Source organism: Theropithecus gelada, chromosome 3, assembly GCF_003255815.1.
Source record: "Theropithecus gelada isolate Dixy chromosome 3, Tgel_1.0, whole genome shotgun sequence".
NCBI classification, from domain to species: Eukaryota; Metazoa; Chordata; class Mammalia; order Primates; family Cercopithecidae; genus Theropithecus; species Theropithecus gelada.
The window spans coordinates 117,073,216-117,099,261 of NC_037670.1; the positions used below are offsets into that span (position 1 = coordinate 117,073,216).

The window sequence follows — 26,046 nt, forward strand, 5'->3', positions numbered from 1 at the left end:
ATAAAGTTGGCCTTTGAGTTCTGGAAAAGCTTCTGGTGTTTTCTGCTGTGCTTTGCTGATGGAACTGCTTGTGAATCTGAGTTACGTAGCTTTGTGAACAGAAGAGGTTTCAGAACATTAATGTAAAGTGCCTCTTGGTTTTGTTTCCGCAGCTCTTCTTGGATCCCTCGTGGAAACTACATAGAATCTAATCGTGATGACTGCACGGTGTCTTTGATCTATGCTGTGCACCTTAAGAAGTCAGGTTATGTCTTCTTTGAGTACCAGTATGTCGACAACAACATCTTCTTTGAGTTCTTTGTAAGACCTTTTACATTCTGGAATTTACTATTTAAGGGACATTCATGTAAATTTCCCTTAGTCAGTTGTTGCCATTCTACTGTATTCTCCCTCAGTTTTGTGTGTGTGTGTGTGTGTGAACTGAACCTTTTGATGTTAAAAGAAAACTTTAATTTTTTTCTATAATATTTTGTTTCCTGGTTAATATTATTTCTTTACCTCCGAGATCTCATCTTGCAGCATAACACTGGGCTTATTTAACTTTTAGTTATGCTCATTATATAACCATTTGGTTTTGAGTTTTTGTGTGACAAATATTTCTTCCAAGATTCATGTTTACTTTACCTTTTTGTAGCTACAGATAGTATTCTGTCAAAACTGTGTTTTTTAAACCAATTTTAGTTTTCACTTAAAAGTTTTTTATCTTTGCAATTTCAAATATTGTTTGCTAACAAGAATTATTTAAGTGCATTTACGAGAATTTTTTTTTAAAATTAGAAGTGGCTGCATGTTTCTGATTCTGTGAATTTTGTATAGTCTAAAAACGTCAATGAATGGGATATTGATGTCTTTGAAAAAAATTAAATAACATTACAGAAGATAAGATAATCACCTAACAAAATAAGCTGTCACCACTAAAGTTACTTAACTACTATTAATAAACAGTATCTAATCTAGCAAATATTTATCATGACACAAATGCTTGAGCAAATGTTCTCAGATTGACTTCTCACACCAAACCAAGTGTGTGTTGTGCTTATAAATGGGAGACCATCTTGAAAAATGTTTCTGCAGTCCAGATTTCAGAAACAAATGTACTGAACATTCTAAAACAAATTTGTGTTGTTGGAAATGGGAATTTCTAAATCAGAAGTTTGGTAGCAAGAGAGATTTTTCATGAAAATATGAGCTTCATATTTGAAGTCAAGAGATTCTGGCTGTAGTCCCAACTCTGCAATTGTTAACACTGTGTTATTGAGCAATTAAGTAAACCTTCCGGCACTTAGCATTCACTTCTATAAAGTAGATTATGTGACAGTATCTTTCAAGGAGTCTCCTAGTACTAATATCTTTTGATGAGTTTAAGATGTTAAGCAACATTCAAACAGATTTATGTTTAAGCTGCATTTTGTTTGCAAAATCCTTCTGGAAGTGAACAATTCTGTTTCGTTGGACATTTTTGGCAACATTGCTAAAACTGAAATAAAGTTAAGAAGCAAAGCAGTTATCTATTTATTAGAATAAGTGTTTAGATTTGTTTTGCCCAATAAGTTCTTTGAGATATGTCAATAAAGTTTCATTACTTCCTTTCAGCGATGCCTTTGTTCTGGTTATAATCTGAAAAGGGATGGCAAAATCATGTTCCTTCCTCTATTGATGTTGCAGCTTTAGAGGTTGCAATTTACTGATTCAGAAGGTCAAAACTTCATGGTCATCATACTAATGGTTAATGGAAAGGAAGTGTTTGCAGATTGAAATATGCTGTTCTCTGAGAGTTGTACATATGGGCATTACATAATTAACAACAACAAAGTATTTAATTTTGGAATTATATGAAACTTTCATTCAGCCCTTCTGTTTTTGTTTTTTTTTTTTTTTAAATAAGGATGAAACTGAAGCCTAGAGAGACTAAGTGATTAGACTTAGGTTTTACAGGTCTCCAGAATGCCAGTAGAATGTCAGGATAACATATGACATCTGCTTTCAGTGATTAAAAAAAAGCTTTCAGCTTATCTACACATTGACCATTAAAGGTATATTCAGGGTCCATATCTGCTTTTAATTAGGTTAACACTTGCATTAGAATGGTCATTATGCTTATAATATGAATATGACACTTAAATTCAATTAAAGTAAGTACTCTCAGTAGCTGATATTCTCTGGCATTTGGATGGCAATAGGGTCTATTTTTTAGTTAGTAAGTCTTTAGGGAATAGCTCTTAAGGAGAACATTTTAATGTTTGTAGATTGGTTGGGAAGATGAGTGAAGAAGCAAAATGATTTAGAGATGAAAGAGCGAGCCATTTCTTTTGGTGGGAATATAGGTGATGAGATCTTATTTTAACTCTAATCTGTTGCTGTTTTGCAATATTGGAAAGGTGGCCTAACTTTTTGATGTCTCTGTATTCATTGTAGACCTGGAAAAGTAGTGTCCCAACTCCTTGACATTTTGGAAGAATTGCCTGGAAAGCACAAGGTGTTTGGTGTTAAAGATATCAGTAGTCATTTGAATTGGCATGGCAAATGATTAACGTTTACCCCCAAATAAAAATTTGGAACTTTTACTTTGGTCATAGCCAAATTTTTATTTGGGGGTAAATGTTAATCATTTGCCATGCCAATTCAAATGTCTACAGATATCTTTAACGCCAAACACCTTGTGCTTTTGCATTTGGATTAGGTCCTAGGGAATGGAAAACAAAGTATACTTTATTTATTTTTAATTTAAAATTTTACTGCTGCAAATATTATAAAGAACAGCTTTGTTGATTTTTATGCTATTGGGCCTACATGGTGAATGCAAGCTATGAAAAAGTTTGGGTAAGTTGGGTAGTTGTTTTGTACTTTGTCTCCTTTCTGTGCATTGTCAGTGTTAGTCACTGTGTTACTGTGCATTGTGAATCTTCTCCCACATTCCTCTCTCTAATGAGCTAGGCTTTTTGTTACAATAATGAAGGTAGTTTACTTAGAACCACTCAGTCATATGCAGTTGTCACTTAGGCTCCAGAGGTCTTGGTATGTTTACTTACTGAGAATTACTCATGGCCATTGTTTAGAATGTATTGAACGAGGTTCTTGCAGTCTGTGCTGGGTACAAAATTTAATTAAAGCCGTTATTCAAGACACTTTACTAGGGCCCTTGTGTTTAATCCACAGATTCAAAATGATCAGTGCCAGGAGATGGACACCACCACTGACAAGTGGGTAAAACTTACAGACAATGGAGAATGGGGCTCTCATTCTGTAAGTCTCTTTGTATTTCCTTCTTCTTTCCCAACTTTTCCTTCTTCTTTTTTTTTTTTTCCAACCTTTTCTTCTTCTTTCCCAACTTCCCCTTCCTTTCATAACTTTAAAAAAAAGTGTATTTTAAGAAAAAAAATCAAAATTAACTATTAATTTAGATGATTTCTGGTTAGGGAAAAAATTACCCCTAGTTTCATGGACTCAGCTTCCAATTTTCAGGGTCTTTTTCCTACCTTTTTCTTTCTTCTTATTTTCCTTTTCCTTCCCCTTCCCATCATAGTCTAATTTTCCTCCCTTTCAAAGGGGCATCCATGAGAAAGAAGGCTGTTCAAAACTAATATACAAAACATTTGAGTTTCTAAGTTTGTAAATGTGCCTGTCATATGTGATCAAATTAGTGGCTCTTGTCATCGGAAGGATCTGTGAATTCCTTTTATCTTTTGCTGCACTGTGCCCAACAAGTGATATTCAGGCTTGTTTTGTTGGGCACTATGCTGTCTCCATTTGTTGAACAGCTCTGTTTATCACAAAATTTATCTATGTTTGGAGCCTCAACCTGCCTCCTCCCTATTTGCCACACATTGGTTGAAATTCTACCTTCTCTGGTTACATGAAGTAAAGTAACTGCCTGCTTCCTTACAGGACAGCTCCTTAAATGCTTGAAGGCAATTATCAGGTAACAATTCAGTGAATCTGTTATTATTTGAGGCACTGTCTCTTTGGAGTGAGACATAGATTTAATATCTAACTCTGGTTTATAGTTGTGTTTCTTTAGGCAATTTGCTTAATCTCTTTGTGTCTGATGTTTTCATTTGCAAAATAGGAATAATCTTTGCATGATTAAATCAGAAGATATGTGGGAAGGGCCTAATATGGTGCCTACAATGTAGATCGAGCTCTATTTCAATAAGTGACCATCAATCCTTGTCTTTGTGGTTGTAGCAGGTGCCTCATCCTTGGGTGATTAATATAATGTACCCTTTCAGAATATTTTTTAAAATCTGTATATCTGATAATAATATTAATAACATTTAAGATCCATATACCTTAACACCCAGTTAGCTGGGCTTTGAAGGTACAAGTAACCCTTAAAAACAAATATGCTTTCTTCACTTAAAAAAGATTTAATACAAGGGAAAGTGCTTAATGCACTACTTTTACTTAATTTATTACTTCACTGAAATAGTTGGGTGGATTGTAATTTTATACAGCTTGAATTTGTCCAGCCAGAGACTGCATAGAAGAATAAGGGGGGTAAATAAGAAAGCAAGGAACTCTTAAAATTAGTTCACTTACCTGTATAAACATGAAATTTATAAGAAAATTAGTTTGATTTTATAATTAGCAAATATTCCAGTAGCAAAGGAAACCAATACTACATATAGTAGTATTAATGTTCTAGAGTAAGAGAGTTAAATCAGATTATCACATAAGTACAGTCCTACTTTTTCTTGTTATTGTTGCTGTATTTTTATTAAACATTTTTTTAAAATAAACAAACTCATTCTGTTGCCTTTTGTTTTCAGAACTCAAAGATCTTATAAATAGTGGCAACCTGTAAATATACAAGTGGGCTGAGGGACTTTCACCCTCTAAAATGGATTCTTTTTAAATATAAACTAAGACTTCATGCAAATGGTTTGAGAATCATTTTATGTGTTTGTTTAGACTTGAAGATTTCTTCTTTTCTATTTAATATATTTTGTGGATTAGCAAACTCCATTTTTTTTTCTTTTAAGAAAGTGTAAACTTCAGCGGAGGTTAGGTCAGAATTAACAGTGGACTTAAATCTGTGGGTTTTAAATTAATGGCGTTTTATTGTATGGATTGAAAAAGTATGTAAGGGAGTAGCTTTTAGGTGTGGGAAATGGCATGGCTTATCTGACCTGAGTGCCTTTATGTTTCTCTTTATAGGTAATGCTGAAATCAGGTACAAACATACTCTACTGGAGAACTACAGGCATCCTTATGGGTTCTAAGGCGGTCAAGCCTGTGCTGGTAAAAAATATCACAATTGAAGGTATTTCATGGCAGTCTGGTTTAGTAGTCACTAGTGACTACTAAATATTAATGTTTCGGTTTGGCTGTTTCAAAGGTTTATAGAACAGAAATTAATATGTTAGGAAATCATATAGGTCTGGAGACCCTGGTTTTACTCCCAAGAAATCGGCAGTTGTTTTCTTTTTTTCTTGTACACTTGAACTAAATTATTTAATCATTGCAAAAAAGAGTAAACATGATGACAATTTTAGATGTCTGTAAACAAAAAACATGTCTCTGTGTTAATAAGACCCTATTATTCCTCTGGGAAATGTCTATTGTGCCAGACATTGGGCTTACTCAGGGAACTGATGACCTGGTCACTGCTATATCCATAAAAATAACAGTAAACATCTTGACCTGACTCTTCCCTAAACCTTTTGTGCTTGTCTGAATCAACTGGGCAATTTCTGGCCCAGGAGAGCAGCTGATGAACCCTGGCATGGTTCATTCTCAATTAAGGGTATTTTTAATTAAAGCAGTGATTCTCCTTTATTAAACTTTGGCTTACATTTTAATATATTCAATGTGGGCTTGTTCCTGTGAACAATGTGTTAACTCATTAGTCATAAGGACATCTGCTGGCAAAGGCTGGAATTACAAACCAGAGGAGAAGTCAAGCCATTCCTAGGTCTTACCTGTGACTTAATCAGCAGTGGGAAAAAAAAAGGGAATGGGTTATCATAAGGATCAGATAATTACAGGCCTATAGAATTAGAGGGAACCTTAGGGTTTATCTCATTTTTGAGTTAGTGGAGTTGTCTTTTGACAGCTCAGTTAATACAAGTACTATACCTCTATCAAAACTTATCACTTGTTTGCTGACTTGATTGTGCAGTTCCTTGCACAGAGTAAATGCTTTCTTAGTGCTGGATGAATAAGATAAAAGATTTGGGCTGACCTTACTGTAAATATTTCTCCCTCACTTCTGGGTAAATGCAGAAGTAGGTGCTGATTTGCTTGTTGGTATTGGGTCCTCCTCCCATGCTCTGTTTTTCATTACCGCACAGGGGTGGCGTACACATCAGAATGTTTTCCTTGCAAGCCAGGCACATTCAGCAACAAACCAGGTTCGTTCAACTGCCAAGTGTGTCCCAGAAACACCTATTCTGAGAAGGGAGCCAAAGAATGTATAAGGTGTAAAGAGGACTCTCAATTTTCAGGTAGAACTAGTTTATACTCTGCTTTTTTCTTTCTAAATGTATGTTGGTCAAGTGTATATTTATAAGCCAGAAGTCACCCATAAAGTATGACAGCAGTGGTGGCTGAAACCGAAGTGCTGAAGTGAATTGATGTTGAATGGATAAAATATGACATCTTCTCCCTTTCTGCATGACTTTCCCCTATATAGGTCTATGATTTGTTTTTCTTTTCCACACCCCACAGGCAACTGCTATGGATATGTTTAGACTCATCTAAAAATGTTTATACTTTTACATGATTTGTTGGTGTAGAGACATACGTAGAAACTTTTGATTTGTTCCAAATTTCCAATGTACAGCGATGATGGAAGAAATCTAATATCTTCTGGGAAAAACTGTGATATACTACTCTGTGTGTATCATAGAAACACTTACTGCTCTAGGGAAAATAAAAATGTAGGCATTTATTTTCTTTAGACCTAGGTAGTTCTACCTAAATTGCCTTGTTAAGTTTATTTGTACTTTTTAGTTTACTTTTTCTGTTTTGCTTTTTGCCTTTTCTTAGACGCAAAATAATTGACCCATTTCTGAAACGCTTTTTTTATGTTGCAGAGGAAGGATCCAGTGAGTGTACAGAGCGCCCTCCCTGTACCACAAAAGACTATTTCCAGATCCATACCCCATGTGATGAAGAGGGAAAGGTACCAGCAGTGTTGCGTCAACTCCATCCCATATTTTTGCAACCTTCTTTCCAATTTGAGCAGACTCTAATTTGTTCATGAGAGAGATTTATGACACACGTATGTAAGTGTAAAGAGGAAATTTTAGAGTTTAGGGTTTGAAGTCTGCCTTCCTGACTTTGAATTTCAAATATACAATTAAGTCCTGGGGGTAACTTATTTGATGTCTCTAGGTCTCAATTTTTTAATTTGTATAATAGGGATGATATTGGCACCTACCTTATAAAGCTGCTATAAGAACATTCAAGATATTTAATGTAAAGTTCCTAACCCAGTGCCTGGCGCATAGTGCTCAGTAAATTACTGCTACTTTTAACAGTTATATTTTTTCCAGAAGTAATAACATGAGAGAGCACAGCCTTAAAATGTGTAGTGTGACTCACAGGATGGAAAGTTCTTATAACCTCTCTTTAATTATTTGGTTACTCAGTAGGTTTTGTCAGTAAAAACCATGCAGCCATGGGCTATTCGGTTATGGCAGATTACTGTGTAATTGCAATGAGAAAATGCAAAGTAAGTACCATATAAACGGCACATAGCCAGAGGAAAAATGCACACATGAGCTCTGCAGTTGACCTGCTCTCCTCTTAATTAAAGAATTAGCCTACACCAGCCTGTGTCAGTGAGGGGAATCTGAGATCAAAGTGGCTGCTACGGATTGTTGCTTCTTTATGTTTGCATCTTTGAAATAATGACATTTATTTTCTTGACTTAGTTTGGAAAGCACATATAGATGTCAGGAAATTTATTACTTTCTTCTCTTATTTTTGCATCCCTAGATTCTAATCTAGATTGTTATATTACTATTTATCTTACCTTAGGTCCTTAAGTTTTCTTTAAGGAATATTATTTGGAATGGTTAAGAGCAAGTACATTCTAGTTTAAATTAGTGGCAAATTGCAACGATAAGAAGTACAACTATTACTTTCAGTAAGAACAGTAACTCAAACTAACAGCTGTTAACTGACAAGGAGTTGTAAAGTAAGGTCCTGATAGTCCTATCATGATGCCAAGTAAGGGCTGTTTTTTTTTTAGAAAATATATGCAGAGAGGTACCATTAAGGTGAATTGAAAAGTAATTTCCATTATGTTTGTTTAGGTAAACTTTTCTTAAACTTGCCTTATTAATAAGTAAGGCAAAAGTAAATTTAGTTTATTTTATATAATAATCAGTTCAATGTTACTGAGGCTTAAAGGAATGGGATCTAATGTATAATAGGATCTTGTCTAATCTACAATGAAAATATACAAAAGCTGTATATTTGGCCGGGCGCGGTGGCTCAAGCCTGTAATCCCAGCACTTTGGGAGGCCGAGACGGGCGGATCACGAGGTCAGGAGATTGAGACCATCCTGGCTAACACAGTGAAACCCCGTCTCTACTAAAAAATACAAAAAACTAGCTGGGCGAGGTGGCGGGCGCCTGTAGTCCCAGCTACTCGGGAGGCCGAGGCAGGAGAATGGCCTAAACCCGGGAGGCGGAGCTTGCAGTGAGCCGAGATCGCGCCACGGCACTCCAGCCGAGCTTGCAGTGAGCCGAGATCGCGCCACGGCACTCCAGCCTGGGCGACAGAGCGAGACTCTGTCTCAAAAAAAAAAAAAAAAAAAAAAAAAGCTGTATATTTATTATGTTAATTACATCCATGAGTATAATGGCAGTAAGTAGCATGACAAAATCTATTTGACCTGGGCCTAATGGATGTAAGACCTTATGTTAAATGTGTAATATGCAGAATACACACAGCTGCATAGACACATATGTGTATATGGGTGTACACACAGGCATGCTGTGTACACATATACACATAAATTATATTTCTCTGTTGTGTCTGAGTGAAATTTGAACATGTTCTTGTTATAGAAGAAAACAATGTGCTAGCATGTTTTTTTAAAAAGAAAAGTGATTTAAGATATTTCAAGATAAATGTTTCTAGCTTCAAAAGTAAAGCAATGGGGACTTAGTGAAATAATATATGTAATGAAGTTTAGATTGCACATGTGAATTTGAGATTTTTTGGGTAACATTTTCATTTGTTCTGGTTTCATCTTTTAAAATGGCATTTTAGCTGGGTGAAGTGGCATGCACCTGTAGTCTCAGCTACTTAGGAGGTTGAGGCATGAGAATTGCTTGAGGCCAGGAATTTGAGGCTGCGGTGTGCTATGATGGCACCTGTGAATAGCCACTGTACTCCAGCCTGGGCAGTGTAACAAGACCCTGTCTCTTTAAATAAATACATAAATAGATGTTTAATTCTTGCTGAGAATAGCCTGGTGATTTTCCAGTGGATTAATGATGTTTCTCAGGTGGTTCAATGACTATATGTTGGTTCTGTCTGTCCTGTTATGTTCTCTTTGTCTTATTTTGCCCTACTTGGAGAGAATCAAGTTGATTGACAAGGAAATCAGCTATTGAGGCATATAGATTCCAAACATTACCATCGATATGACATAGGAGTGTTACAAGTTTTCTGTATTTATTTTGAATCTTAGTTTAAAATAGATTGCTTAAATTTCTTTCTGCCCGTGGGGGAAGTTTTTCAGGAAAATTTTAATTTGTAATTGAAATTATTCTAATTAAGAGATTCTTATAAACATCGTGAAAAATATGGAATGGCTTGCTCATTCATACTTTTAGTAAATCTTTACTGAGCACTGGTTATTTATAGAATACTGGGTAAGGAGGGCAGAGCTAAGGATAGAAGAAAAACGTAAATGTCTCCATAGATGTAGAGCAGTGGCTGTTGAATATTAGTGTTCATCAATTTCACCTGGAAGGCCCTGTCCCAGATTTTCTAATTTAGTAGGTCTGGAGGAAGGCCTGAAAATTTGCATTTCCAGGACGGTGCCAGGTAATTCTGATTCTGCTGGTCCAGAATCTCAGCATTTCGAGAACCATTGGTCTAGACTCTAGAGGAAGAGATAAATAGTCAGTCATAGAAAATGAATTATTATTTCCAATTGGGATTAGTGCTACAGCAGAGAAGTTTGAATTTTATGAGGTTCTTACCCAGTCTGGGAAGGCCTCAGGGCTGTATTAAAAACTGGGCAAGGCCGTGGAAGGAGAGCATTTTTGATAGAAGAGCGGGATGGTGAAGACCTGACATGGGAAGGAACATGTTGTATTTGAAGAACTAAAAGAATGTGTGACTAGAATGTGGGGATGTGGGCGAGGGATTGCATTAGGTGCAGCTAATGACATAAGCTATTGCTAGAAAAGGCATGGTTTCACAGGGCCACATTAGGAATTTTAGCCTGTATCCTAAGAGCATTTAGCAATCCCTGCAAGTTTTTTGGTATCAGAGTGATGCAATATGATTGGATTTATACATAATATAGATCCCTTTGGCAGTGTTTTATAAACAAGATTAGAAGGGGACTAGAGAGAATGAACACTTAGAAGTCTCATAATGCCCTTCTCCAGGTGAGAGAAGATGGAAGTGAATGATAGTAAAGGGAATAGACAGAAGAGTATGGATTAGAGAAATAGGAAGCAAAGTTCACAAAATGTGATGGTTAATAAGATGGAGGGGGAGGAACGTATTAAAGGTGGGTTGGTAGAGGTACTATTTGGTTAGAGAGAAGGTCTAGAGGCAAGGAGGGAAAGACCGTGAGTACAGTTTTGACCATGTTGTGAGATGGGGCAAGAGGAGATGTTGGAAGGGCCATTATGTACATCAGTCTGGAGCTTAGTAGAACATCTGAGCTAGCTATGTGAATCTGAAAATTACAGCAAATAGCTGGTAATTGAAGCCTTGGGGTTGGGTAAAAGTTTTCAGGGAGATCATAGAGTGGGCTTAGAAGTCAGCCATAGCTAGGAGAGATGAACAGGGATGGTGCCTGAGGAAAATGGCTGGAGAAGTGGGAGAAACCAAGGGAGTTACTATCATAGAGTATTTGCATGATTGGAGTGGTTAAGAAGGCTGATGCTCCTGAACAATCACCCTAGATGAGGGCTGAAAAGTATCTATTGGATTTGGCAACATTGAATTAAATGGTGGCTTTAAAGAGCCATTTTAAAACATGGAAACCAGGTTGAATTGGGTGAAGAGATATAAGGATTTAAATCCTCTAATATAGAGAGTAAGGCATTCTCTCACCAAATATCTGTGGGACTTACTATGTATCAAGTTGTGTAAGGCCCTATACAGATGCAAAGAAGTAAACAAACATGGATAATTACTTGGTGTTCTTGGCCCATGGTTAGGTTATGAAAGTCTCAAGGAGACAACACATTTTTATATGACATTCCCTGTGGTGAATAATGAAGATTCCTAAATGTGGCTTACTTGAATTAAAACTTAGTATATGCAAAATAGAGATGTAAAACATAGATAAATTAAAGAATATTCACTTCTCAGTAAACATTCACTACAAAGTTAAGTAGTGAGTTGAAAGTTTTATGTATGCTTTGTTTAAAAAAATTAGTGCCTACTTCTTACATAAAATGAGGTACACTCATATAGGTGCACACAAGCACATATACAAATTCAGTGTTTGATGTTTGAACTCAAAAGAATACTGATCAGTGATTTTACCAACAAACCTAGTCCCCTAGAAGATGGGGTCTTTCCCTGTTCAGTGTCATGAAACAAATACATGGAACTGAAAGTGAATGTCAAGCAATGCAGGCTTTATTCAAGGGTCATGAACTGAGAAGTAGGAGCACGGTTCACAACTTCTCTGTTAGTGAGGGGTGAGGGAGTTAAAATGTAGGATTTCTCTAATGAAGTGATTGGACATGAAAAGCAAGGGGAGGAATATTCATGTGTTTTCCAGAAATGGGCAGTAAACTTCCTGGAACTAGAGTGCTGCCTGCCTTTTTGTCCTTTTATGGCTTCTTTTGGCCATTGTCATAGCACTGGTGGAAGTGTCACTTAGTATGGAAATAAAATTGTGAGATTATAATGAAACCTGGGATCCTTTAAGTCATTTGGTCATCTATCTTGGTTCTAACCAGTCTCAGCTGGTCTGGTTACAAAGGGAACTTTTTATCACAGGCATCCTGTTTCTTAAAGATAAACACAGGTAGGGCAGGGTGGAAATTCAGCTATGTTATGTAGGCATTACACCAGGTAACAGTGACACTGGGCAAGAGTTAATCAAGAGATGTGTTGAATATTAGCAGGATATTTGACAGAGCATCTCATGATTTCCTTATGGATAAGATGAATTGTGGACTAAATGATATGGTTAAGTAGATATGTGACTGATTGAAGAATCATATATAAAATGTTTGATTTGATAAATGATTATCAGCTTAGAGTACAGTATAATACATATTGATATATTTATATATTTGCCATAGGAATATAAATATAGCAAGTCATTTATACATACTGTAACTCATACAAAGAAGAATATAAGTCAGATGAGTTTTCAACATTTTATTTAAAAATCATTAACTTCATAAAGACATTAAGAATACGTATATCAGTTTGTGAATCAATAAAGATTAGAATGATAAAATTAAGATTCAGAAAGACTCCAGTGTGCTTGAACAATGAGCTCAAATTAGTAAAATCAAAATTTATTTGTGTGAAATAAACTCTCAGATATAAAAACATTGAGAAAAGAGAAAATAATTACTTGCAAAGAAGATTTCCAGGGAAATCCAAGCTTTAAAAGACCTAGCTCACCAAATAAAAAATGCAACAGCTATTTAAAGTGGGGAAAATTCTTCCCCCCCAAGAATACAAAGAATAGTTTTCAATTAAGCTGTTCATGGTTAAAAACAGCAAGTTCCTCATTTGTTTATCATATCCACAAAGGTTGTCTCATATCCACTACAAAAGGGAGTGGGGAAAAGGTTATTTTTGTTTGGGAGTTAGTAGACAGAAAAGACTTAAGTTTCTATTTATTTTGGGTATTGCACTGAGGCAGAGTAACCTGTGTGGTGTTTGTCTCCCTCAGCCACTCCCCTATTGTGGGACATGATTCACATGTTTCCTTTCAATGGGTGCTTGGGGATAATTATAAATTCTCTAGTAATGAATTTAAAAAATATGTTTCAGAAATTGGATGGAAGCCCTGACTCAAACCAATGTAAAACTGAGGAACAGAGAGGGGAGGAGGCAGGAGCCTGTTGACTCGTTTAACTGGGAAGTCAATATAGAACAAATTATTTTAAGTTGTTATCTTGCTGTGTAATGCTAATATTCTTGGCTCAATTTGATTTCCTTCTCAGGCAAGCCCTTTCCGGTGTTGCAAGATGCTCACTGTCATCTCCACCCAAGCCATTATTATCCTCACAGCTCTTGATACTACAAACACTGACTGAAGCTTCAGAAAAGACTGATTGGGTTCTTGATTCATGAGCCCAAAGCCAATCAGTCGTTCTCTCCAGGAGTGTTGGATACTCTGATTGCAAATGTCTTAGTTCACCTGCAAATTCCTGTAGCTGGGGAGGACAAACTCTGTAATTCCCAGTTCCTTTCAGCATCACACAGATCAGTTCCCAAAGAAAAAAAGATGGTCACAGTTACCAGAATAAAAAGACAATGATTTTGCACAGGTTCATAGCATATACTCTTAAATATCATAAATAGGTCTGGCGAGATTGTCTTGGTATACTGAGAATTTCCATGGAAATTTGCACATACCTTCTTGATACTTACATAGTGATTATAGATTAAAAGATCACTTTATCACAAATACTTGATCGTTTCGCTTACCAGATTCTCAGCTTCCTGTATACAGGGACTGGTTCTTATTTATTTAAAAAAAATCTCTAAGCCTAGTGTAGTACCTAGCACATAGAAGGTAATGAAACATCTATTGAATTAGTGAGAATTAGTAAATGAATGAGTGATTATCACATTTTGAGTGCTGTGTTCTGTCTTTGGCATACAGTTTGAGAAAATTTTGACAAAAGGGGAAGAATCTAGAGGACAGAGGCCAGGATATTTTGTATAAAGTATGACTGAAATATTTGGAAATATTTTTTCAGGTAGAAGGAAAACAGCAAAGGATGGAAAATTGTGATCATCTTTGTGATGTTTCCTACTTGTCTTACAGAGATTTGATATCTTTCCTTTGGTCACATGGCATTTTGTGTTTCTCTTGGAGAAGATAATGATGAGACAGTAATTATTATAACAGTAATGGTAGTGTTAATACCATGAGCAGCTATCATTTCCATATTTGTGAACGTACTCTCTTCATATGTGCATGTGTGTGTATATGTATGTGTATTCAAACATTGCCTCTAATTTCTTTCAACATCTGTGTAATTTAGACATTCCTGTACCCAGTTTTCAGATAAGAAAACAGGCTTAATGAGGTTAACTAACTTCCCTGTGATCATAGCTGGTCATAGCTGGTCTTAGGTCTGGAATTCTAACTCAAATAGTCTGTTTCAAACTGTAGTGCTTTGTATCCTTTCATGTTTTTTAGTTTTTACATTATAGTAGCTGTGAACCTGTCTTATCATTATTAGACTACAACCTTTTTCAGAGTAGTTTGCCTAATTCTTGAATCTCCCATAGTACTTTGTCCTATGCATAGTAGGTACTCAGTGAGAATTTCCTTAATAGGGTATTTCAAGTATTTGAAGGGAAATTTTAGAAAAGAAGAACTCAGGTGAACTTAGAGAAGGTAAATTCCAGTGGGATGTAGTGATGTGCTAACAAACAGAGCTGCCCAATACTGGAATGGCATGTTTTTTCAATTAGGGAACGTTCTGCTGATGCTCGAAGAGTGCCTGGCAGGGAGGATATTTTAAAAGGGAGCTTTCTTAGAAGGAAGCATTAGGCTATACAACTTCTTCATCTCTGGAGAGGTGAACTCCAGATCACAGAGAGTTTGCTAGTGTTCAAATGTCTGATATTTTATTTGCCTTTTAATGATCTTCAGTGTTGCAAATTATTCCAAATGCTCAATGTCTGTAACACAGTACTTCTAAATTATATAGCAGGACAAATATGTAGGGGATATTAAAAATAGGGTGTAAAGGGATTCAGTTTTTAGATCTGCCTTTCTGTGCACAGGATTTAAGCAAGTCAAATATACTTAGAGCCTATGTTTCTTAATTAGGAAGATGGGAGAACATGGAATTTCTCAGAGACTAGGGATTTCTGAATTGTTTAAAATAAAATTTTTTGAATAGTCTGTTTTTAGCACTCTTTTTTTTTTTAAGCAGCTTTATTGAGATATACATCTCATACCATATCATTCATTCATTCAATGAGTATAATAATTCCGTGTTTTTAGTATAGTCACCACAATTTAATTTTAGAACATTTTCTTGCTTGAAGCCCTGAACTGCCAGTAAAATGTTAAATTTCCATGGTGTCTTCCACATAAAGGCAGAAGATGGTCAAAGCTGTTAAGTATTTAGGGGATATATTAGTCTATTCTCACACTGCTATAAAGAAGTACCTGAGACCAGATAACGTATAAATAAAAGAAGTTTAATTGGCTCATGATTCTGCAGGCTGTACAGGAAACATGGCTGAGGAGACCTCAGGAAACTTATAATCATGGTAGAAGGGGAAGCAGGCATGTCTTACATGGACAGAGCAGGAGGAAGAGAGAGAAGGGGGAGGTGCCACACACTTTTAAACCAGGTCTCATGAGAACTCACTGTTACAAGAACAGCAAGGGGGAAATCTGCCCCCATGATCTAATCACCTCCCAACAGGCCTTACCTCCAACATTGGGGATTACAGTTCAACATAAGACTTGCATGGGGACAGAAATCTAAAACATATCAGAGGGGAAGGAGGTAAACACATGGGAAAAGAGAAAAGCAGCAAAGCCTTCATAGAAAAGGAAGGTAGGTGAATGCTGGTATGTATTTGGGCAGGCTGACGACCTACTTAGCACAACTGTACATGCTGAGCATGGCTTTGAAGGAGGAGTCAGATACAGATTGGCAGCATGGTGTGGGTAATTCCAAGAGAGACAATTGATGAGTGCCCAGTGGCTTGCAACTGGAAAAGATCAAGGTTTGAGACCGGCTGGGAGATAAGAAATTGCCTGCTTGGCTGAGACCACCTGAGCCAGAACATCATGGAGCACAAGGCAGTTAGGTTAGGGTCAGTTGGTAGACTTTCTAAAAAACACATGTAATTTAGCCCTGATGAGTTCAGCCAATGTATAAAGACTTAGTACCTTTGTGAAGTGACAACTGAAGTAAGAAATCAGGCAACCTTGGACAAAGCCAGTCTCAAAATTTGCCTAAATTTTAGTCCTCCCAGTTTTGAGTTCTGTTTTTATATGAGAATCGGCTTCCAGTTGATTCTTAAACTGTGTGTGATTTTTAAAATGTATTTTTTTCATGCTATATGTGAATACAGGTACTGGGTCTCTTTTGTGATCTTAATAATAACCTGATAAATTTTGCTATATTAGGGTTTTGGTTTTATAAGACATTTCATAATTTTATCTCAACTTGCCAAAAAATGAATTGATTATTGATTTTTCACCTGCACTGGGAGCCCTCTGGTTCTAAGTATCATTAATATTATTATCTTTACCTAGTCAGCCAGACTTGAAAACATCTGTCTCCATTAGAAAGAGAGGCAGAGAATCAATCTGCCATGTGAAACAAGAGGCTTTGTAAATAAAACTTTTACTATAGAGCATTTGAAATTTGATTTCTACATTTTTAAGTATCTTTTTTTTTTTTTTTTTTTTTGAGACGGAGTCTCGCTCTGTCACCCAGGCTGGAGTGCAGTGGCCGGATCTCAGCTCACTGCAAGCTCCGCCTCCCGGGTTCACGCCATTCTCCGGCCTCAGCCTCCCGGGTAGCTGGGACTACAGGCGCCCGCCACCTCGCCCGGCTAGTTTTTTGTATTTCTTAATAGAGACGGGGTTTCACCGTGTTAGCCAGGATGGTCTCGATCTCCTGACCTCGTGATCCGCCCGTCTCGGCCTCCCAAAGTGCTGGGATTACAGGCTTGAGCCACCGCGCCCGGCCTTAAGTATCTTAAAGTGGTGTACATTTTTTAATTTTTAAGAAATTAGTTTGCACGTATTGAAAGTCATGTGGTTAGCTGACTTCTCAAAACATATTTGCATATTTTATTATTTTTACCTTTACCAAACTGACTCTTGTTGACTGGTGTTACTTTACCATTTATTAGTTGTGTTTGACTTTTGGGCAAATTAAGAGCTCTAATCTGGAGTGTTTCCTCATTTATAAACTTGAGGATAGTAATATGTACCTCTTAAAATGTTTGAGAAGATTACCTAGTACAGGGTGTCAGCACCACCCTCCATTCCCACATGGGAACCAACTACTGTCAACAGTGCAGTAGCTCACACATAACACAATCCATTTTTATTAATGTCAAAATAAATCATCAAGATAGTGAATTAAGTAGGATTTGAAATTTGTTTTATATGCTTGTTAAACCAGAATTTTAAGAAAGTAATCTCCCCAGTATGATGATGTTTCATTTGCTTAGATTCTCTGAATTTTATATTGCTTTTCTTAAGGAGAGTTGAGGGCCCCTATGGATATAGTATCTAATGTATTTTTCCAATTATTTAGGAGTCCTCAGCAGGAACAGCCATTATTTTACAGATGGTAAGAAAGGCAGGTGTGTGAAGTGGATGGCTAAAGTGTTTCATGACGCAAGTCATAAAATGAATGTGGAAAAATAGAGTTGTAAAAAGAAAAAATGTTATTTATAATTATTTTGAGACTTTTACTTTAAATCATTTTCTTAAGCATCTTTCTTCAGATAAGTTAATCTACTCTTCCATAAGAATACTTGAGAATAAAACTGGGTGCCTAAAGGAGCTACTATACGTGATTTTCTACTAACTGGAAATAGCTATGGACAATTGCCTTTTATTTTGGTTCCCCAGCTTTAATAGTAGATTTCCTATTGCAGAAGCTGTTTTAAAGGATAAAAAATACTTTTAGCAGATTATGTGTTTAAGAAAAGGAACTTTTAGTATCTTTTAAAAATGCCGTATTTAGTTATTAAATAGTTGATTTATTTATATTTTTGCATTTAGAATACCTTTTCTATTTTCCTCCACTGAGATATCAATTTTGTTTTGGAATGGCTAACCCATTTGGTATTTCTGGTTTAAAAATGAGAATAAAAATTTGGTAATATCGGCTTTTGGGGTTTGGCTGCGTTACAGCTGTTTTCTTATATTTTGCTTTGTGTGGGGGTGAATGCATGTGTGTGAGAGAATAAAAGGGCAGAGTTTAAAAGACTGCTCTCCTTGAAGGCAGAGGCTATCTTAATCATGATGTTCAGAGCACATGACTCAGGACCTAGAAGCCTCTGGGGTAAATATTTTTAGCTACAGCTCTTGTAGTCTAACATCAGGTTATTGAAAGAGACTCAGAGAAACACTAGCAATATTATGAACTGACAGGATTGAAATGTGAATCTTGATGTATTCTTTTTGAAAAATAACCCTTTCATGATTGCTATGTGCAAAGCATAATGAAATGTGCTGTTGGAGGAAAGGAAGAGGGTAGTGGAAGTCTCAAAATGAATAAAAACAAGTTACTGCATAGAAACTTAATGTCAGCTATGGAATAAAGGGAATGAATGGATAGAAGAGTAAGGGTGATAAGCAGGTTACCTATATTTTAAACAGTTATTTCATGATGAGGAATATGCTATGTATGAAGGAAGGCCACCTATAGCTTAGGGTAAAAACATTTGGAAATAACAGTCATTTCCCCACCAAAGTTCTCTCTCTTCTCTCATTTTGTCACTGATGTTTTAGCGTCTTTCAGCTGGCCCTTCTATTCATTTGCACTTTTCCTATGCTGCCAGTTTAAGATTTTTTGTTATAAGCATGTTATATGACTTTTTTTTTTTTTTTTGTAGACACAAATAATGTACAAGTGGATAGAGCCCAAAATCTGCCGGGAGGATCTCACAGATGCTATTAGATTGCCCCCTTCTGGAGAGAAGAAGGATTGTCCACCTTGCAACCCTGGATTTTATAACAATGGATCATCTTCTTGCCATCCCTGTCCTCCCGGAACATTTTCAGATGGAACCAAAGGTAGGATGTCAATTGGTCCAATAACTGGGCCTTTAGCAAAATGATCTTGTTGAACTACTGTGACCATTTTCTGAATTCTTTTTTTTAATGGAAAGTGGTTACAGAATTTCTTTAGTTTTAGTAGACAAAAATTACAGTCAACTGTAATATTTTAGTTGCAGATAGATGGCTTGGATATAGCCATGTTGTATGCTTACTATCCAGAGCCTTTGAGAGATAGCATAGAAAGGACTCTGAAGTCAAATTGACTTGGATTTGAATCTATATCCACCATGCTACCAACAGTGTGATTTATCCAAGTCGTTTAAACCTTTTGAAGCTCAATTTTCTTGTCTGTAGGATGGTGGATAATATCTGGCTCATCATCGAGAATGACATTTAAAAATGTCGTCTGTCGTACTTTTGCAGCAGGTATAAATGTTTGCAAAATATTTTCTTTCCCTACTCCTTTTTTTACTGATGTGATGATGCAAAGTGGCTACATTTAAAAATGGTTGGAAAAGACCCTTCTCTTTCAATTTTGCAGATGTCAACTTAAATCAGGCTTATTTATAAACCCAGCACTTTCCCAGCCCCTCAAGCCCTCAACTCCCAACCATTTCTCAACATAGTCAATATTTTGAATTTCAATTAATCAGTTCATAAATGGTATTAATATTCTGTTAAGTTGAATAACCAATAGGAAGAGTGAAATCTTTCTTTATTCATAAGGTGGAGGAACTGATTCTAAGGTCACATGCAGGAGAACTTGAACTCGTCTCATAATTAGTCTTTTTATGGAGGGTGATTAAGTGTTAACGGCTACTCCCAGACATGAAGGAAAAAATTATTTTTAAAGATTTTGTTTCTGTCCTTTTCCTTTTACATTTTAGTCAAGTATATGTATATATGTATACTATATCTAGAATTTTGTTCTTTCCAGATTTCTTTTGAAAAGTTATTACATCCTGAGGGAACTGATAGTCCAATATCTTTTTTTCCACTTCTCTCCCTGCTAATTGTAATGTAGTAGTGTTTGGAACAGAGAAAGAGGAAGTTTTCCAGTTGCAGTTTAATTTTAATTGTTGACCCTACTCGTCTCCTGTAGATTGTAGACCATGTCCAGCAGGAACGGAGCCTGCACTTGGCTTTGAATATAAATGGTGGAATGTCCTTCCTGGCAACATGAAAACTTCCTGCTTCAATGTTGGGAATTCAAAGTGTGACGGAATGAATGGTAAGTTCAAAATCAGCCTACTTGATCTATTTCAGCAATAGAGACATCATTCATTCTTGAACTCAGCTCTCTAAAACATGCCAAGTATGGGTATGAGGAACTTTAATCTTATCATTTGGCTACTTGCCCATCTTCTGGTTGTACCATAAAAATAGTAAATGTGGTGTCACAGCCAGATGATGTTCATACAAGAACAAACTATTAATTTTGCATTTTTTGGAGGTAATATTGAAGTAGATACTGAGGATCATTTTTTATGGTATAAATGCCAGAATAGATTTACCAAGGAGGGGGAATAAATCTATGTTCTTTACCATTTTAAAGAGTAGCATGATGGGATTTCTGTCTTGATTAGTCTGGCTCAGTACTGTGCCCTGGTGAGGGGTTAACTGACTTCAAATTCCCCTTGCCTGTCAAGTCTATGATTGTATTTACAAAGTATATATGAATTCTACCTAATGACATTTTGAAAATGTGGCAGAGTTCTACAGGACAGTTGTTGAGTTGTATTTGTTCTTACCTTTTAAATGCTTAGAGGGCTTGGAACTTACGTGTTCTGCAGTATGTGATGGTTGAATGAATGTATGTATTTTTAAACTTGATGCTCGGGATAGGTATTGTATATACCAGTCCTTTACACTAAAATGCATTTTACTTATCACCTCACTGGCATTTTTTATCTGCTTGCTTTTCTCTATATTATGTTTACTTATTGCAAACACACATGTGTGTGCTTTTTAACACATGTGTTTTAAATCAATACCTATTCAAAAAAAGGCTTGAGTCATAGGAAATGAGGTGTATACATGAGCACAGAGATTGACAAATAATAGATCTTTGAATAATGTTAAACAGATGAGTGAAAGAGGAAAAGACAAAGCCTCAATCTATATATTAAATGTGAGATAATCTTCTTTATTGACCAATAATCCCACTTTAAAAAATTTGTCGAGGTCGGGTGCGGTGGCTCACACCTGTAATCCCAGCACTTTGGGAGGCCGAGGCTGGCGGATCATGAGGTCAGGAGATTGAGACCATCCTGGTGAACATGGTGAAACCCCGTCTCTACTAAAAATACAAAAAAAATAGCCAGGCATGGTGGTGGGCGCCTGTAATCCCAACTATTCGGGAGGCTGAGGCAGGAGAATGGTGTGAACCCAGGAGGCGGAGCTTGCAGTGAGCAGAGATCGCGCCACTGCACTCTAGCCTGGGCGACAGAGCGAGACTCCGTCTCAAAAAAATAATAATAAATAAATAAAAATTGTCCTCCGGGAGAAGAAGAATAAGATATAATAGCTGTTACCTGATCATGAAGGTTTTTTTTTTTTTCCTAAAATGCCCTATAATTGAATTTTAAGTTGAGGAAATTAAGACCTATTGGAAAAGTAAGATTGGGAAAGCAAGGGCATTGAATAACTCTATAAAAGTACTAGTGTGTGTGTGTGTGTGTGTGTATTCACTTACTAGTAAAGATTATCTGATACTTTAATTTGATCTTATAGAGACCTTACTCATAGCTTAAACTCTGGAAATAGTTGATTTACCCACTTGCTTACTCATTTACTGAGAGTCTATTTTAAAATTTTTCTCAGTTTTCAGTAATGTTCAATGATTAACTGAAACCTATAAATCTGTGCAGTATTAGTGTGTGGTATTAGTGTGTAGTGTTGAAATAGTAAACAGTAACATAAAAACTCAAAGGTGATGTATATTTTGTGACTGGCTAGTGCAGTAGCCAACCTTGTGAGGAGCAGTACTCAAAAGAACAAAGGTGAAATGGAGAGGCACAGGGGCAGCCTGTCTCCTGGGATAGTCACCTACCCAGGCATGGAGTTAAAGTGAGTGTGCTTTGACCAACTTGACTATATGATTTGGAGTGCTTTGAGATTCATGTAGTCTTGGTCTGATTTTCACACAGTTACAGAACAGGTATGTAGAAGTAAATCTTCATGTGGTAAAATTTTGCCTAAGAGAAATTCAAAGTTGGAGACAAGTTACTTTTTATTCATGAAGATGTTCATTGGGCCTTATCTATAACAACAAAAATTGTAATAATTGAAATATCCAGAAATAGGATAATGTTTACAAAAGTTATATTATGCTAGTGGAATGCAATATTATGCAATCTTTATGTGCAAGTTGTACAGAAAACAATTTGCAATGTTTCAGAAATTTAGAAGGTTCCTATTCTCCAAGCCAAAAATACAACTTATGGGGATTATACCAAGGAAATAGTGTGATGTAAAGAAAAATTATGCACAAAAATATTAATTTTAGAGTTATTTATAAGAGTGAAAAATAGGAGAAAACAAACTAAATTTTCAATAATGGGATATGGTTAAATATAATTATGATATAACTATATAACATTGTTAAGTTGTTAAAACAACATTGTTAAGTTTTTAAGTTGTACAAAGGATTTTTAGTGGTTTTCTAAAGATACATAATAGTTGTACATATTTTGGGGATACATGTGATATTTTGATATATGCATACAATGTGGAATGATCACATAAGGATAATGGGATATTATCTTAAACATTGATCTTTTTAATGTTGGGGACAGTCTAATTCTTCTAGCTGTTTTGAATAACACAAAAAATTACTACTAACTACACCCTACTGTATATTGAACACTAGATCTTATTTCTTGTATTTAACTGTATTTTTGTATCCATTAATGAACTGCTGTTTATCTCAATGGGGGAATATTTTTGATAGAATGATGATTAGAAAAATCAGAAGACAATGCTAAATGAAAGAAAACAGAAAATAAAGTAGATTATATGGTAAAATCTAAGGCATATATTTTAAAAGCATACACTAGAAAAATACTAAAAAGAATGTTAAAAGGCTATTCCTTGGAGATGGGAGGTTTATGTGAAGTATGAATTACTCTGTTTTTAAATTTGGTTTACTGTATTTAATATTCCTTATAGACACTCGTTGCTTTCAAAATCAGAATAGTAACACAGAATATTGATTTAAAAATATATTCATTTGACCCAATACCTCTTTTATTGGTATTCCTTTTTAGAAAAATATTGAAAATACAGAAAAGCTTTACAAAAAAATGTTTATTATAGTTTCTATTATATTACTTAAAGGTAAAAACAAACCAAATGGTTAAAATGGGTGTGTAATCAACAGTAGGTAAGTCCTGTAGTGGGAGGGAGTTTGTGAATTATGCAAATTAAATTTAGCTGAATAATAAAATATTATTTCAGTCATTAACATGTTTATGAAGTATTTATAAAAGTGCTTATGAAATAATGTTAATTTATAAAAGCATGATACAAAATTATCTATAATAAGAGCTCAGTGATGTAAAAACATGTATGCATTGAAATAAAGTGAAAAGAAACATCACAGCACATGGTGTTTTTTTCTAGGTAATGAAGTTATAAGTAATTTTAGGTTTCAACTTTTAAATTTTTCTTTAAAATTTAAAATTTTTATGATAAATATAAGTATGATTTTTAAATACAAAGTAATCTTAAAATATAAAACATATGTAGAAACATGGAAAATATGAGGGTCACTCTTATGGAAAAAGGAAAATATGAAATTGCATATGCCCTTATTGAACTGTGCATATGGACAAAGACTAGAAGGGAATGTATAAAAATTATAATAGCTGTTCGGGTGTTAGGTTAGCAGTAAATGTTTTTGAAATCAATATTCTGGTTGACACTGTTCCATATAGTTTTTATGCTTGAGAATGGATAAAAATAACAACTAGGGCACAGTAAAAGGCAGTATTTCCTGGGTTTTCTACTGACTTTGGTATGCCCTGGTTGGTATGAAAAAAAGTGTTAATTTTTATATTGATGACAGTCAAAATTATGATAATCTGTGTATACTGGATTAAATAAAATATATTAAAATTTCACTTCTTTCTTTTTACATTATAAAATGTGGTCCTTAGAACATTTAAACTCACAGGTGAGGCTCACATATTTCTCACATTTGACAGCAATGGTCTATCACTTAAGGCACTTATATTGATACTAGCCTTCTGGTTTCCCTTTGAGGCCACTGTCCTCCTGCTTTTCTTGTCCAGTACATTACCATGCATGTGTCTTTCCACACACAGCTCTGCTGCCACGTTGGCAGTCTGGAGTTCCGAGTCAGGGGGTTCAGCGCAGTCAATTCTTTTATTTCTTCTCCTTGGTGTTTTTCCTGCTAAGGGTATCATCAGTGTTTTATTTCTTAGGGCTCCTACAACAGAGTGCCACACACTGGATGGCTTCAAATGACAGAAAAGTATTCTCTCAGAGTTCTAAAGGCCAGAAGTCTGAAATCAAGGTGTTGGCAGGGCTATGTTCTTTCTGAAGCCTTTAGGGAAATATCCCTTCTTGCCTTTTCTAGCTTCTGGTAGCCCCGGGAATTCCTTGACTTGTGAGATCATAACTTTAGTCTCTGCTTCCATCTTCACAGGGCCATCCTCCCTCTGGGTCTGTGTGTCCCTGTGTCTTCCTATGATCCTCTCCCTTTGTGTCTATGTCTGTGACCATATTTTCCTCCCCTCATAAGGACACCTGCCATTTTGGATTAAGGCCCATCCTAATAACCTCATCTTAACTTGATGATATGCATACAGTATTTATTTCCAAATAAGGTCTCATCTATGGGCATTGGTGGTGGGGATTTCAACATATCTTTTCTCAGGGACACAGTCAACCCATAACAACAAGTATTCTGTTTGGCCGAACCTGTGGCTGGAGTTGCCCCAAAAGTGGCTGGCAGGAGCGCTCCCAAAAGGGACTTCCCCAAACTGTCCTGAGACAGGGCCAGTTGGGATTTCAACAAAAGAAGTACTAAACACCACGATGATCAGTCCAAAGCATTGATTAGGGGAATTTACCTACAGAGGGGCCTGTAGCATACCTCACAATGGACAGTAAGACAAGGAATGTTCTACTGAGGTATGTCTGGAATGAAGGTAGTCCGGTTGTAGAGTTTAGATGAGGGTTTGAGGAGTTTGGCTCAAGGCTAGGGCTAGTTTCTTTCAGTATTTTAGACAGCAAACTAAACAGCTCTATCAGTGCCTGGGAACGTTCAAGGCCCTGGCTTGGGGTCAAGCCTTCAGGTAGTGGAGAGGACATGCAGCTGGCCAGGTCTCAAAGGGGTCAAAACACTCTGTTTCTCAGGACAGAGAAAAAAGTGGAGGACATTGGGGAACTCTCCAATAAGCAGTATTCAAACATGGGAAATGTTTATTTCCTCCTGCGGAGGTATTAGTGCTCCAAACTTAGCTCTCTTTACCATCCTAGTACTGCCTTCTTTTCTTTGCCCTTCCCTATTCTATCCCTCCTCATGGCATTTCTGAACACTAAGAGTTGTTCTCAGAGAAACATTTCATAAAGTCCTCCCTTTCTTAATATAGAATTGCTCCAAGTGGGAATATCCTTCTGCATTTTATCCGCGTTGCAAGTTTGCAGTCTCTTTAAACCTAAGTGCCTCTCATATTGCTTACACTGCAGTCAAGGGCCTGTTGTCCCACCGGGTCAGACTGTTTTATGGCTATTCAACTCTTAGAATTCTATACCCGCTTATCTCTCTTTTCAACCACAGTAGATAGCCAAACAATGGACATCTCTCTTATAAATATGTACATTAGTACGTATTATTTTTAAGATTAGCTTGATTGATGTATAGTCAACATATCACCTCTGTATA

The 26,046-nt window shown here is 36.1% G+C and overlaps 1 protein-coding gene across 2 annotated transcripts in view; it reads left to right on the forward strand.

Annotated features, from left to right (window-relative positions):
* Window positions 1–26,046, forward strand: part of KIAA1324L (KIAA1324 like) — a 177,430-nt gene that overhangs the window by 109,594 nt on the left and 41,790 nt on the right. For both annotated transcript variants that reach the window (XM_025379490.1, XM_025379491.1), the window contains 7 exons: window positions 153–300; window positions 3,157–3,243; window positions 5,158–5,263; window positions 6,294–6,446; window positions 7,038–7,126; window positions 18,968–19,148; window positions 20,236–20,364. In XM_025379490.1, coding sequence (XP_025235275.1) covers window positions 153–300; window positions 3,157–3,243; window positions 5,158–5,263; window positions 6,294–6,446; window positions 7,038–7,126; window positions 18,968–19,148; window positions 20,236–20,364 — 893 coding nt within the window. The remainder of the gene's footprint in view (window positions 1–152; window positions 301–3,156; window positions 3,244–5,157; window positions 5,264–6,293; window positions 6,447–7,037; window positions 7,127–18,967; window positions 19,149–20,235; window positions 20,365–26,046) is intronic.